Source organism: Candidozyma auris, chromosome 2 (assembly GCF_003013715.1).
Source record: "Candidozyma auris chromosome 2, complete sequence".
In the NCBI taxonomy this organism is placed as follows: Eukaryota; Fungi; Ascomycota; class Pichiomycetes; order Serinales; family Metschnikowiaceae; genus Candidozyma; species Candidozyma auris.
In genome coordinates this window covers 2,125,683-2,138,015 of record NC_072813.1, presented here as the reverse complement: position 1 = coordinate 2,138,015, position 12,333 = coordinate 2,125,683, and the positions used below count along the sequence as shown (strand labels likewise).

The window sequence follows — 12,333 nt, the reverse complement described above, 5'->3', positions numbered from 1 at the left end:
TCGAAAATGAGATAAACGGCAGATTAAAGAAGTAAGAGCGCATCATAATGCTCTGAAACCTTTTGTAACTGACTCTTGTCTGTCTTTTACATCGTCTATATATCTAAGCGTGCGTGAGCTCGTGCAAGAATTGAACAGCTTCTCCTCTCTCCTCTGCTCGCATGAGACTTTCACCAATCAAAAATCCGTCAACGTCGTCCTCCGTTTTGTAGGTTTTTACATCTTCCGCAGAGGTGATGCCAGATAATGCCAATACAAGAACATCGCCCTTCCTGGTGCTACTCTTAGCACTGCTCACAAGAGAGCTGGTAGTTTTCAAGTCAACATCAAACGTAGTGAGGTTCCTGTTGTTCACGCCAATCACAAGGGGATCTTCGGTGCTATTATTATGGGTCAAGCCAAGGGCAACCTTCAACTCTTCAGCATCGTTCACCTCCACCAAGGGTATCATTCCGAGGGACAAGGAGTACTCATAAAGACTCTGAAGAAGTTTGACATCCAGAAGCATCTTCACAATAAGCAAGACAGTGTCTGCACCTGCAAGACGAGCTTCTGCTATCTGGTATTTACTGAATATAAACTCCTTGCGCAAAACAGCAGGCCTGGAGTACGACAGGTCGGATGATCCAACAATATCTGGGTCAATTGCTCTTCTTACAAGTGACAAGTCTTCCAAGGAGCCCTTGAACCATTTGGGTTCTGTCAACACAGAAATCGTGGAGCAGTGGCCCCTAGCATACGTGAGAGCCTGGTTTGCAGGATGAGCAGATATGTTGATATCACCTTTTGAAGGCGACGCACGCTTGAACTCTGCCAAGATGATGTTTTCGTTGTTTGCTTTCGTAAGCTGTAGACGTTTGTAGAAGTCAATGAGGGGAGGAGCTAGGCCCAACTTCAAAGAAGTCTCGATGTCAGCAAAGGTCTTTCCTGGCAAAGTTCGAATGGTCTCATAGTCCTGAATACGTTGATTGTAAATCTTCGTAAGGATATTTTCTTTGGAGGAAACAGGCTTATTTTCGTCCCAGGTTCCACCCAGCATCTTGAGAATATTCTCCACGAGAATGTGACCTGCTTCAGACAACACCGACTCTGGGTGAAATTGCACACCCTCGATAGTATATTTCTTGTGCCTGACACCCATAATCACCTCTGGGGTTGTAGTTTCCGTCTTGGCGGTAACCTCCAAGCAGTCTGGCATCGACGCAATAGCTCCTGCCAAAGAATGGTAACGAGTGGCGCCTACGCCTTGTGGAACACCAGTAAAGCACCCCTTACCATCATGCTTGATAGCAGAAGTCTTACCATGAACGATCTCTCCCGCGTATGAAACTTCACCACCGAAAACCTCAACCATACACTGCTGACCCATGCACACACCAAAGATGGGGATTTTTCCCTTGAAGTGATCGATGGCTGCTTTTGAGATTCCAGCATCTGTGCTAGGATGTCCCGGGCCTGGCGAGATGAATAAGATGTCTGGTTTAATTTCATTTTCAATTGTTTCAATGTCGATTTGGTCGTTTCTGTAGACATCAACTCTGTCGCAGAGCTCTGACTGGCACAAGAACTGGTACAAGTTCCAAGTGAACGAGTCATAGTTGTCGATCATCAAGACATGCTTTCTGCCAAACTTACCCGTCATTTTTATCGACGCAATTTGGCCACTGGGTTTATTTCTTTAGATAAAATTTGAGTCAGACTGAGGTGCATACAACTCTGTCTACAAAATTTGTCACCGGTCGCGATCTCGCTTACTTTCGTCAAAAGACGAGCACGATGTTTTAATGTGTTGATGAGATTCTAAATTATATTTAGTAATTTTTCCACTCCAAATCTAATCTTTCTTCTCCCTTCTACTCCTCACTCTATCGCCAATTGACGTTTGATCTTGCACAATTTCCTCTATCCTCCTCCGTTTCCTCTCGAGTTTGTCCTCATTGAGATCAACTCCTTTTAATATGACGGTGCTGACAAGTTCGAGAATAAGCATGAAGAGTGAAGAGAGGATTGCCAACACGTAGTTTGAAATCGTGACACCAATATCGAGCCACGATCCCTCGGTTTTAACGAGGTAAAAGAAGTTCAATGACAAGAAATCAGACGTCGAGATGATCAATGTCGAGATGGTAAACTTCTTGATCTCTAATTTATAATTCATGATACCAAAGCATGTCGATAACAAGATGTATGGAATTATCAATTTGAGCATAAGAAGTGCGCCCATCGGGAATGGATCGAAAATCGGGATCAACCTGTAAACAGAATCCAACGAGAACGTTGAGATCGAAGATATGTTTCCAGTACCAAAGAAGGCATACTGTAGGAAGAAAAAACCAATGATCGACACACGAATTGTTTGAAGCCAGTAACCTTCTGGTAAATCAAGGCTGTTGCGCTTAGACTCCTCCAATTCTTTACTCTTTAACTTCAAATTAGTCTCGATGTTCAACCACTGCAACAAAACTAATGAGTACCCCACGTAGAAGAACAACTCGAATGAAATTGTCAAGATGATAAATGCGGGCACAAAAGTTAAGTAAATGATTAACAAACGTAGCTGGTAGTCAGACGACGGGTTAAGTGCATACAAGGTTGGAATGATGACAATCGATGTAATAAAGGTCACCCATCCCAATACTTGTGAGTACAACGGCAAGCCTTCCCTAGCTTGCAACGAGACAACAGATACATTCGTAGCGTATAATGTAATGACGGCAGTAATAAGCTGGGCTATAATCAAGTTCTTTTCAAATGGTCTGAGGTCTCTATTTAGAACCTTTTTGAAACCGAGAATGCCAACCATCACTGCCAATAAGGCACTAACATTAATCTGCCACAAGCTCTCCACCTTAACAGCATCTAAATTTGTAAAAATACACATGCTAGTGCAACTGAGCAACCATGTAATTTTCACTTTTAGGCTCAAGCGTCTCTGGACGCAGAAGGGATAAAGACCGATCAAAACCAAGATCACCGAAAAAATGACTCTGTTGAAGAATCCGTAAACTATACCCTCATACATTCCGAGGAAAGCCGCCAAAGTAAAGAGTTTCATGGGACCCGAAATTCCAAAGAGGAACTCATGCAACCCCTTGAACAATAATGATGCTTCATTGAGTATAGTGAACCAGAAAAAGAGTGGGAATGCAGCGTACATGTAGTAGTTGATAGGAGACTGCTGGTAGAACAATAAGTAATTAATGGATAAGGCAACCCCACCGAAGGCCACCAAAAGCTTTCTCGAATAAGCTGGTTGCTCGAACTCTTTGAGAATGAACAACTTGAGAAAGACATTGAATGAGTAGGCAATCCAGCCAAAGAACCCAAGAGTCACAATGGAACGTAACAAGAGCCAATTGTAAGTTTGCAAATAGTTCAATCCACTCAAAGCAGCCTTCATGAGCTCCTCCGTCAAAGCTATCACTTCCGCTTCAAGATCTTCGTCAGGACCCTCTTCGAGTTTTGTAATGAGTTCAGGAATTTCCGTCTTATATTGTTCGATTGGCTTCTTCACAAAAGGGTCGAAAGGCTTATACTGAAATTGGTGATTGTACACTTCGCTTTCTTTGACGAGATATTGCTCAACCACTGCTAAAGCATTTTCAAACAATGCCTTTACCTTGTTCACAGCACTTCCCTTGATATATGGTAGTGGAAGCTCACCGACAGAGTTTGCTGGGTAATTAGCTCCAATAAGATATGCCATCAACGATGCGATATCTGCTTGGTTCACGTCATGGCGAGATAAATGGTCGAAGCCCCAAGTGTCGAAATAATCCGCTTCGTATCCGCTTTCAACTGGATCCTGTTTTGATTTTTGAAAGTCGTCCGCTAACACAGGTTTGTTTACGCCAGCGCCCCATGCGATTAATGGTGTTCTTGTATTGTCAGGGTGACCGTCACCGTGCGAACCAAAATCTGACATACCATGGTCTGCGGTAAATACGAAAGCCGAATCTTCGTCGCCAAAAAAATCGTGGATACGGGGTATCAACTTCTCGAGCTCTTTATCGATGTACTGAATGTTGTCGTAATACTCTGCTGAGTAGGGTCTGTAAGCATGCCCAGCGGTGTCAGGGCCAAGAAGATGCAAGAAAAAGACGTTTCCTTCCTGGCGCAATTCTTCATTAAGTGTCTGGTTTGTTGAGGATTGGTCCATCAATTCATAAAAATGCTTGAACACGAAGGAGTCTAGCTCAATTGAGCTTTGCGTAAAATCCTCAAACTCATGCCCATACATACAGACATCAATTCTACCGGGAACAACATTGTCACCATAAGCAAACATCGGGAGAATATCCGGGGAACCAAACGAGTACGTGTGTGTAGACTGATTGAAAAACGAGTCAAAATCGACTGGATTCTCCTTCCAGCCCTTTGTCACAGCACTTACATCCTCATAAAATCCTGCAATCATGGCCACATGCCCAGGTCGAGATTCGGTTGGCATCCTAGTATTAGAAATTCCCCAGGTAGCCTCGGTCTCCACCAAAGAACGTAGATAAGGCGCCAAATACGTCTCCTCGCCAGTCCTAGGATGCATCACCTTCTTAAAAGTTTTATCTGCTCTCAAGCCGTCCCCCACAATCAAAAATAGTCTTTTAGCTGGTGGTTCAGACGTGGATTTATGTTGATCCATTCCATGCACCAACGGCGAGACAAAGTAAATATCGAAGATCAGCCATAAGTAGTAGAAATGAAAAAGCACACCCACGACGATAAACGTCTGTCTCTGGGTGATCCCGAACATAACGAGTGGATATGTGCCAGTGGCTTATACGGAAGGCCGGGAATCTCGAAAAATGGGATCCAGTTGGTGTGCAAAAAAATCTACAGCATGGGCTCCACTTTATGTAAGTCGCGTTCGGGTTGCAAAAGATGGTGGTTATGGCATGCGAAGGACACGTTGCAGATATAATATAATACGGTTACGAAAAGGATAGAGATTTTTGTCGTGTATTCGTTCCAATTATTCTAGCATTATATACGTATGTTATCACGAGCCTCAATTTCTCGTTTAAGCTCACAGTTGTCTCGAAACGTTTTCACAACATTTCGAAACTCTTGAAGAGCTCTTCCGTAGTTCTGGAAGATGAGCATGTCGTTAAATAAAGTGCTCAGAAACGCATCTAAGCAGGAAGTGTCGTCGTAAATCGTATCATGGTGTCTTTCGTCCTTCTGAAACCTGAGCAACTGGTGCTCGAGCACAGCACTGCGAAAGGCAGCGAATCCTCGTTCGTACTCATGTATCGCGTTCGTGTATCGTAGCCATTCTTCAGTTGTGAGGTCTGATGTCATGTTGATGTTGGGTGGCTGAGTTGTGAACATGAGCTTGCTCTCATCATACTCAGGCGAAAGATCAGTGACAGTGATTGAGTTGTTCCGCTTTGAGGGCACCTTATTCACCGGTGTGTGCAATGTTTGTGCTCGAGATCTCCCATCGGTATAGCCATGGGAGGGGCCTGAGAACTTGGCTCGCTTGTTGGGCATTCGATGAACCGAATTGCTTGATTTCCTGATTCTGTCTGGGCTCGGCGGTTTTTCTGTACCTGCTCCAAATGTGCGAGGTAGTGAGTCTAGAATATCGTTGAAGTTCGTGTCATCTATGGAAGTGCCCAACGACAGGCGTAGCTCAGATAAGTCTATATTTTTAGCCGGCTTTTTGTTGGCGGAAGTTGGTACATCGTCATCAAAGTCCTCGAATAAAGGACGTTTTGGACTAGCAGGACCTTTGCCACTTGTGAAATCGTCTTGGTGGTTCCGAGTCGACTCATCGTCATTCGATGTAACTTCCACGATCTCTGGTTCCGTTGAAGACCTGCTTGTGGGACATTCACGCTTGACATATGTATGATTTGCCTTTCCCTGAATTTCTTTATCCTCTAAAACGGTACTGTCTTCATGACCATTTGCCTGTGGAGGTGATGCATGGCAGTCTTCGAAGTTATCAGAAGAGACGTCCTCATCCTCCACGATAATGGGCTCATCTTCCCTGTTGCCACTTTCATTCTCGCGCGTGTCACTATCGCTTTCACTTATTTCATAGAACTGATTCCATTGACGACGGTGGTGGTCTGCCTTCGCTCGCAGGTACAGCTCTTCTTCTCTCATCTTCCTTTCTTGTCGAGCCCTTTCCATCTGCTCTTGTAGTTGTTGCTCCATCTGCTCACGCAACTTCTTTTCTCGATCTCGGCGCTCCTGCTCTTGCTTTTGCCTCTGCGCTTCGAATAGTTGCTCCTGACGCCTTCTTTCTAGATCTTCCCGCATCTTTTTCTGTGCTAACTTAGCAGCGGCAGAAGCTGCATCGTCATCTTTTCTAGAGCTCTTATTATCAAAGTGATTCCTTGCCGCATCCGTATATGAGCGGTAGTTATGCTGAAAGAAACTGTAGTATGATGTGCCTCTGCCATATGACGTTCCTGGGTAATTTGTCTTGAAGTTGTAGTTGTATGCTTCGGAGTATGCTGATGGACCTGATGTAGTACGAAATATACCATTCTTATCATCGTAAGCTTTTCGGCTTTCTTCGTCTCTCAAAGTTTCGTAAGCTTTGTTGATCTCAAGAAACATCTCGTGGTGCTTCGCATCATCGGTTTTGTCTGGATGATACTTAACGGCAAGTTTCTTAAATTGGCGCTTGATTTCGTCAGGACTAGCACCAGGAGTGACCCCTAGCACTGCGTAGTACGTAGTTACCATCAGGTAGAAGTACTTCCTGAATCTCTGCCTGGAGATCCAGATGGATCAAATGTTGTGTTTTTATCACGTGATCAAGGTACGTAATTTGCAACCAGTTACAATATAAAATGTATTATTTATTAGATGTAGTATTCATATGCTGTATAACTCATATGCTGATGAAATATCCGTCCTTCTCGCATTGAAACACTGTCAATTTAAGCGACGGTCTCATCCTTCTTTGTGACCTTCTCATCGTCCGGGGTCTCAGGTCCGGCATCCTCGGTAATCTTGGAGTCCGTGGCGATGTTGGCACCCTCAGTGGTCTTTTCAACAGGCTCCGCTAATTCCTGTTTCTTGCTCTCTTCTTCCTGTGCCTTTTTCAATTTTTCCAATATGATCAGGCCGTATTCGGGGCTCTCAATCGTGGAATCATCGACCTGCAGAGCAAAAATGTCAGGAAATTTCTCATTTGTCTCGCCACCATTATACGCCTGAGGCAAATTTTCCTTACCAAAAGCTTCTGACAAGTCGCCGTGGTTGAGCATCTCGAACTTCTTCAATGTGGCGGCGCTCATAAACCCTGTGGCCTTGAAGAAAGCAAAAACCCAGCCCATAAGGAGTGGAACATTGATGAAGTACTTCTTAGAAAGAAGCTCTGGGTAGTTATCGCCGAAAATGGTAATAATCTCTTTGGTGGCTGCCTTCATACCAGGGTCCATTCTGAACATAGATACATTGTTGTAGTCATGCACCTGGGCAATCTTGCACTTGTCCGGGTTAGTGAAGTCCAAAAGTGCCAATGATCTCTCCATAAGTCCTACTCTCCATCTTAAGAACATGGTGCCTGGAAGGTCGGTCTTATCAGGGTTGTCAACACCCACACCAAACTTGGCGAACAACTTCTTGGGGTTCTTCAAGTTGGCGTACAAATTCCAGGTGACAACAGAAAAATTGTGCTTGTTGCCCTCGTAATTGGTTATCACGCCCATCTTCTCCAAGTCCTTATCGAACTTTTCATCGTATGCGGCACTAAGCACAAGGAACTTTCTTCTCCAATTGAAAGTATTGACTAACATCTCCTTGGCTTTTTCAATGTCGTACTCTCTTGCAATCAAAAACTTGAGCAAGATCTCATTTCTGATTTCCACATTCACATACTCCTTCTCCTCGGGGGCAATGCGATAACCGTAAATCTCGTCGTATGAAGGGTCTTCCGTTTTTGCGAGAATATCAGGTATGTCCTGAATAAGCTGCTGGAGCTTCTTTTCCTGCTCCTCTGTGAGCTTTGTAGATTTTACCAAAGCCATTGTAGATGAATTATGAAGGAAAAAAAAAAAATTGTATCTATATTAAACGATGATTTCGCTTCGCTAGAGCCGCTGCCAAAACGGCTTTTGAGCATACACCCGAGTCGGCTTTATAGACACTCCCACACATGCAGCATCAAATTTGCGAAGAGGAACATGATCCGTAAATGCTGACGAAGCTGAAATTACTATTTTAAAATCATCTACTTCAATATAATATTTAGTGACCACCAGGCACCAATTTGAACGAGAGAATATCATTCTTCCCCACATCAATTGTGTCTTCCTCCCCTACACGAAGACCACCCACACCCTCAATGGCCGCAATTGTCACATCGCCCATGATCTTTCTCGCAACCGATATCACCGACAGGCCACGCTTCACCAAGACGCAGTCTCTGAAAACAAGACTGCCTGAACTGCCCGTGAAAGACTGTATGTTCCTCACAGGGAACACGGGCACTAGGTCTAAAACTTCAGCTGCGGCTTGCAAAAGCTGTACAACACCTGTAGAGCCAAATCTGTAGAGAACCAAATCTCTAATATTTTCTATTCTGTTTTGGAGCTTTTCGTCCATTTCACGCAACCCTGCGTCTGGAAGATCCTCTGCTGTGTCAACAAATTCGGTGCCCAGGTCATACTTGATGAAGTTTTGCTTAGCCAACTTCCTTAGAAGAACCTCAGTGAGTGACGATGTGAGCACGCACTTCAGATCAGGGTATTTGAGCATGATCTTCGACACATTTTTGTCGGCGTCTGGATGGTCCATTTTGTTCAACGCAAGCACAGTAGGGAATTTGACCGACATGAAAGCTCTGACGACTCTCTCGACCATCTCTGTGTCCCATTCTTGCAAAGGCGGTAGATTAGGTATAGTGTCTAATGCCTTTCCAATTAACTGTTTGTTGGCATAATAGCCTCCTAGTTGCTGTCTAAGTGTCTCTAACGTGGTCGACTTGGTGGCAGTATGACGTCTGACTACAGAGCCCCATTTTTCTGTCAAGTTCCCCAAAATCCACTTGAAGATCTCGTCTTGGAGCCATTCAATATCCTTGAGCGGATCATAGCCTCTAGTTTCCTTTCCTTCGGCATCAGTAGTGCCACTTGCATCCACAATATGAAGAAGACAGTCGGCCTCGGTCAAATCACTGAGAAACTTGTTCCCCAATCCCCTTCCCAAGTGAGCATTCGGAACCAACCCAGCAACATCTAAAAGCATGATAGGAACTCCTCTTTTGCCATCTCTGCAGTAACCGTAGTTTGGTTTACATATATCGCTCTTTCCGAATCTTTTACACGCACAATCCACTTCCAAGTATCCTGTCGCCTTGTTAGGGTCTATAGTAGTAAATGGAAACGCACCAACTTTGGCGTTGGCATCGGTCAAGGCATTAAGTGTTGTCGATTTTCCGCTGGAAGGTTTGCCGACAATTCCTATTACTGTATCTTTACCCATTCTTCTAAATCAGCCATATGACGAAGGAGGTTTATGATCTCTTTTTTCAGATTCTGATCAATGAGCATACATAGAGCAGAGTCGAGCATGCAGGTGGAATCACTTGGATAGCCAGAGTAGTCGTGATACACGACAAGACAGTTGTCTTTAGGAGTTTTCAAAATCTCAGATTCTCTCTCAATCTTAATCATTTTAAACATATATTTTCTCAGCCAGTTTGCGCAGACAGATTTTTATGAACCATGACTTCTCCGCTGAATCTGATAGAGATCGATCCACTGCCCATGACTGCACAACTTCAAGCTTCAAGTACGTATTAAGATCGAGAATCAATATAGTTCTCAGCTACTTTAGGTTTTATAATGTTAGGAATAGCTTGAGGTTGTGTGAGTTGCGTTCCCAATTTTGACAAGCCGTGAAAGCCTCATGCTCAAGAAGAGTAGCAGATGCAGTGTGGCATCAGTTAGTTTTTTAATCTTAAGAAGCTCTATACTTCGATGTTTTACATCAAAAGTTTCTTAGAGGTCCGTTCATCGGCTGGAATTTGCAGCCATGCAGACCACAAACCCACGTCCAATTGACAACCTGGTACCGTTCTAACTATTTATCTGCTTCAGATTATAGAGTATTACATATCAAAAATGTAATTTTCTGCGACTTTGTGTATCAACTTAACACATTATCCCAATGCTTGGCCAATCTCCATGACTTGGTCACCAGTATGTACGGCATATAGACCGCTCGGAGTAACAAGTGGTGTAAACACTTTCCTCGTTTACTTCCCCAACCTACTAGTTGATTCAACCACTATTTCATTAGCCACTGCCCACAGATAGAATGGTAAACGTCGGCAATATATTCTCAAATATTTTTAGTGGCTTTTCAGCTGACTTCAAAAAGAAAAATTTCTCCCTTTATGGCCAGTGGCTTGGGATCTTAAACATCTTCCTTTGCCTTGCATTGGGAATTGCCAACATCTTTCACTTCAATCTTGTGATAATCTTCTCCATCATTTGTATCGTGCAGGGACTTGTGGTGGTATTCGTGGAGATTCCGTTTTTGTTGAAGATCTGCCCATTGACAGACACTTTCACCAACTTTGTTCGCAATTTTGACGAGAATTGGCCTCGTTGCGGCTTCTACTTGTTAATGGCCGCCATACAATACCTCAGCTTGGTCATTCTGGCCACATCGTTGCTTGTGGTTGCCATTGTGTTCACTTTGGCATCGGCGTGCTACTTGTTCGCAGCTTTGAAACACCAAGAGTACCTCAAGACTTCCATTAGCGTTACAGGCAACAATGACGATTTGGAGTCACAAGTTGCCCACAACGTGGTCAGAAACGTGTTGTAATTTTGGTGATTTCGAAGAACTGCTCGAGTTTGCTGTCGGAAAATGGTCTAGTTTATGAGTTAGGTGATGGGCTTATTGTCTAGTGCACTATCTTAAGGGTGTCTGTTATAATCTTTAGATATTGTTTTTTAACAATATTTTGTAAAAAACAAAAGGTATGCAAGTGTATAGGTATTGGCACGTGTCGGTGCACGTGATCCCATATTACAACAAAAAAAAAGAAAGGCGAACATATCGCATCTCAAGCCTACCCTATCTGATATCCATAGCCACTAATATTTAGTAAAATGGGTCTACTATCTTTCATCGAAGACACAAAGCCATCAGAAGTTGACGAGAGCACAAGGTGGTCAGAACCTCTGCCTACAGAAAAGAGTTCAGAGCTGCCTCCGGAAGAGAAAAACAATCAGCGGAGTGATAGTAATGGCGTCACCTCTCTTTCGTACGACGAAGTTAACGATAATGCAGACGAGCTTATCGAGCTTCGAGGTGAGGGAAGGTATTTCGGCGTAATTGATCCTGAGCAGGGTGCCACTGTCAACGCACAGCAGGCACTTGGTCCCTTATGCGATAACTGCCACAAAAGGGGCCATATCAGGTCGAAATGTAAGACTGTCATATGCCACAAATGTGGTAAAGTTGGTGATCATTACGAAACTCAGTGTCCCACAACAATGATATGCGCCAAATGTGGTCAAAGAGGTCATATGGTGTCTGCTTGCAAGAACAAGAGTAGAAAGAGAGAATATTGCAGACACTGCGACACATTCAATCATAGCGACTATACTTGCCCCAGTATATGGCGCTCTTACATAACGCAGCCGTTGCCTGAAGGTGATAAGAGCGATCTGCTGTGGAAAATGTCAGACTTGCCTGTAATATACTGCTATAATTGTGGTGATCATACGCATTTTGGAGATGAATGCCACAGGCAACGTTCATCGCGTATACCTAATAGGAATGGCAGTGCGTTCAGCGGCACGAACTTGCCCAAGCACCTCCGAAAGTTATACAGCTGGCTCGCAAATGATCTGAAAAATAAAGGAACTGGTTCTGGGCACCTGGGTAACAGAAATATCAACGACTTCAAGAAAAATCAGCAGGCTCTCAAGTCATCGCTGAAAGATTTCAACGGGCCATCCACTGCTCAGCCATCCAGGTCCGGCATCATCAAGCTGGGCAAGAACAAGGCAAGTCTCCCGCCAATTCCAACAAAAGCGAATCGCTCTGGAGTAATCGCCCCAAAAGGACAAAAGAAACAATATCAGTCATCTCGCAATGGGAACGGCGTAATCAAACCTAACAGATCAGGAACCTTGCCAAAAAACGGTGGTCGCAACCAGAACTTCCAGGCATTTTATTAGAGGATTTATAGAGGTAATTATATAAGGCGTTTGTGGGTGAGAGTAAGTGCTTCACATGTAGTGCAAGGTTGATGGCCCAACAGAAATTGCAAGAGAGAGCGTACCTCAGAAGTATTGAGCAGTGTACTCTAGTCTCGATTTAGAAGGCTCTTTCGCCTACTAGATAGTCCCG

The 12,333-nt window shown here is 43.9% G+C and overlaps 7 protein-coding genes across 7 annotated transcripts; 2 read left to right on the top strand and 5 right to left on the bottom strand. All coding sequences in view use genetic code 12, as the record gives it.

The window, feature by feature from the left end:
• Positions 1–103: 103 nt before the first annotated feature.
• On the bottom strand, positions 104–1,642 carry TRP3 (bifunctional anthranilate synthase/indole-3-glycerol-phosphate synthase; the record flags this gene model as incomplete). Its single annotated transcript, XM_029035952.2, has 1 exon — positions 104–1,642. One exon carries the CDS (start codon positions 1,640–1,642, stop codon positions 104–106), a length of 1,539 nt encoding a protein of 512 aa, XP_028891194.2.
• A 192-nt stretch (positions 1,643–1,834) lies between these two features.
• MCD4 (mannose-ethanolamine phosphotransferase MCD4) lies at positions 1,835–4,750 on the bottom strand (the record flags this gene model as incomplete). The annotated part of the gene is made up of 1 exon (XM_029035951.2): positions 1,835–4,750. The coding sequence occupies one exon, from the start codon at positions 4,748–4,750 to the stop codon at positions 1,835–1,837; it is 2,916 nt and encodes a 971-aa protein (XP_028891193.2).
• Positions 4,751–4,980: 230 nt separating this feature from the next.
• Positions 4,981–6,699, bottom strand: CJI96_0002431 (uncharacterized protein; the record flags this gene model as incomplete). Its single annotated transcript, XM_029035950.2, has 1 exon — positions 4,981–6,699. The coding sequence occupies one exon, from the start codon at positions 6,697–6,699 to the stop codon at positions 4,981–4,983; it is 1,719 nt and encodes a 572-aa protein (XP_028891192.2).
• Positions 6,700–6,896: 197 nt separating this feature from the next.
• SFH5 (Sfh5p) lies at positions 6,897–7,988 on the bottom strand (the record flags this gene model as incomplete). Its single annotated transcript, XM_029035949.2, has 1 exon — positions 6,897–7,988. The coding sequence occupies one exon, from the start codon at positions 7,986–7,988 to the stop codon at positions 6,897–6,899; it is 1,092 nt and encodes a 363-aa protein (XP_028891191.2).
• Positions 7,989–8,208: 220 nt separating this feature from the next.
• Positions 8,209–9,444, bottom strand: CJI96_0002429 (uncharacterized protein; the record flags this gene model as incomplete). The annotated part of the gene is made up of 1 exon (XM_029035948.2): positions 8,209–9,444. One exon carries the CDS (start codon positions 9,442–9,444, stop codon positions 8,209–8,211), a length of 1,236 nt encoding a protein of 411 aa, XP_028891190.1.
• Positions 9,445–10,281: 837 nt separating this feature from the next.
• TVP18 (Tvp18p) lies at positions 10,282–10,797 on the top strand (the record flags this gene model as incomplete). Its single annotated transcript, XM_029035947.1, has 1 exon — positions 10,282–10,797. One exon carries the CDS (start codon positions 10,282–10,284, stop codon positions 10,795–10,797), a length of 516 nt encoding a protein of 171 aa, XP_028891189.1.
• A 287-nt stretch (positions 10,798–11,084) lies between these two features.
• CJI96_0002427 (TRAMP complex RNA-binding subunit) lies at positions 11,085–12,161 on the top strand (the record flags this gene model as incomplete). The annotated part of the gene is made up of 1 exon (XM_029035946.2): positions 11,085–12,161. One exon carries the CDS (start codon positions 11,085–11,087, stop codon positions 12,159–12,161), a length of 1,077 nt encoding a protein of 358 aa, XP_028891188.2.
• Positions 12,162–12,333: the final 172 nt, after the last annotated feature.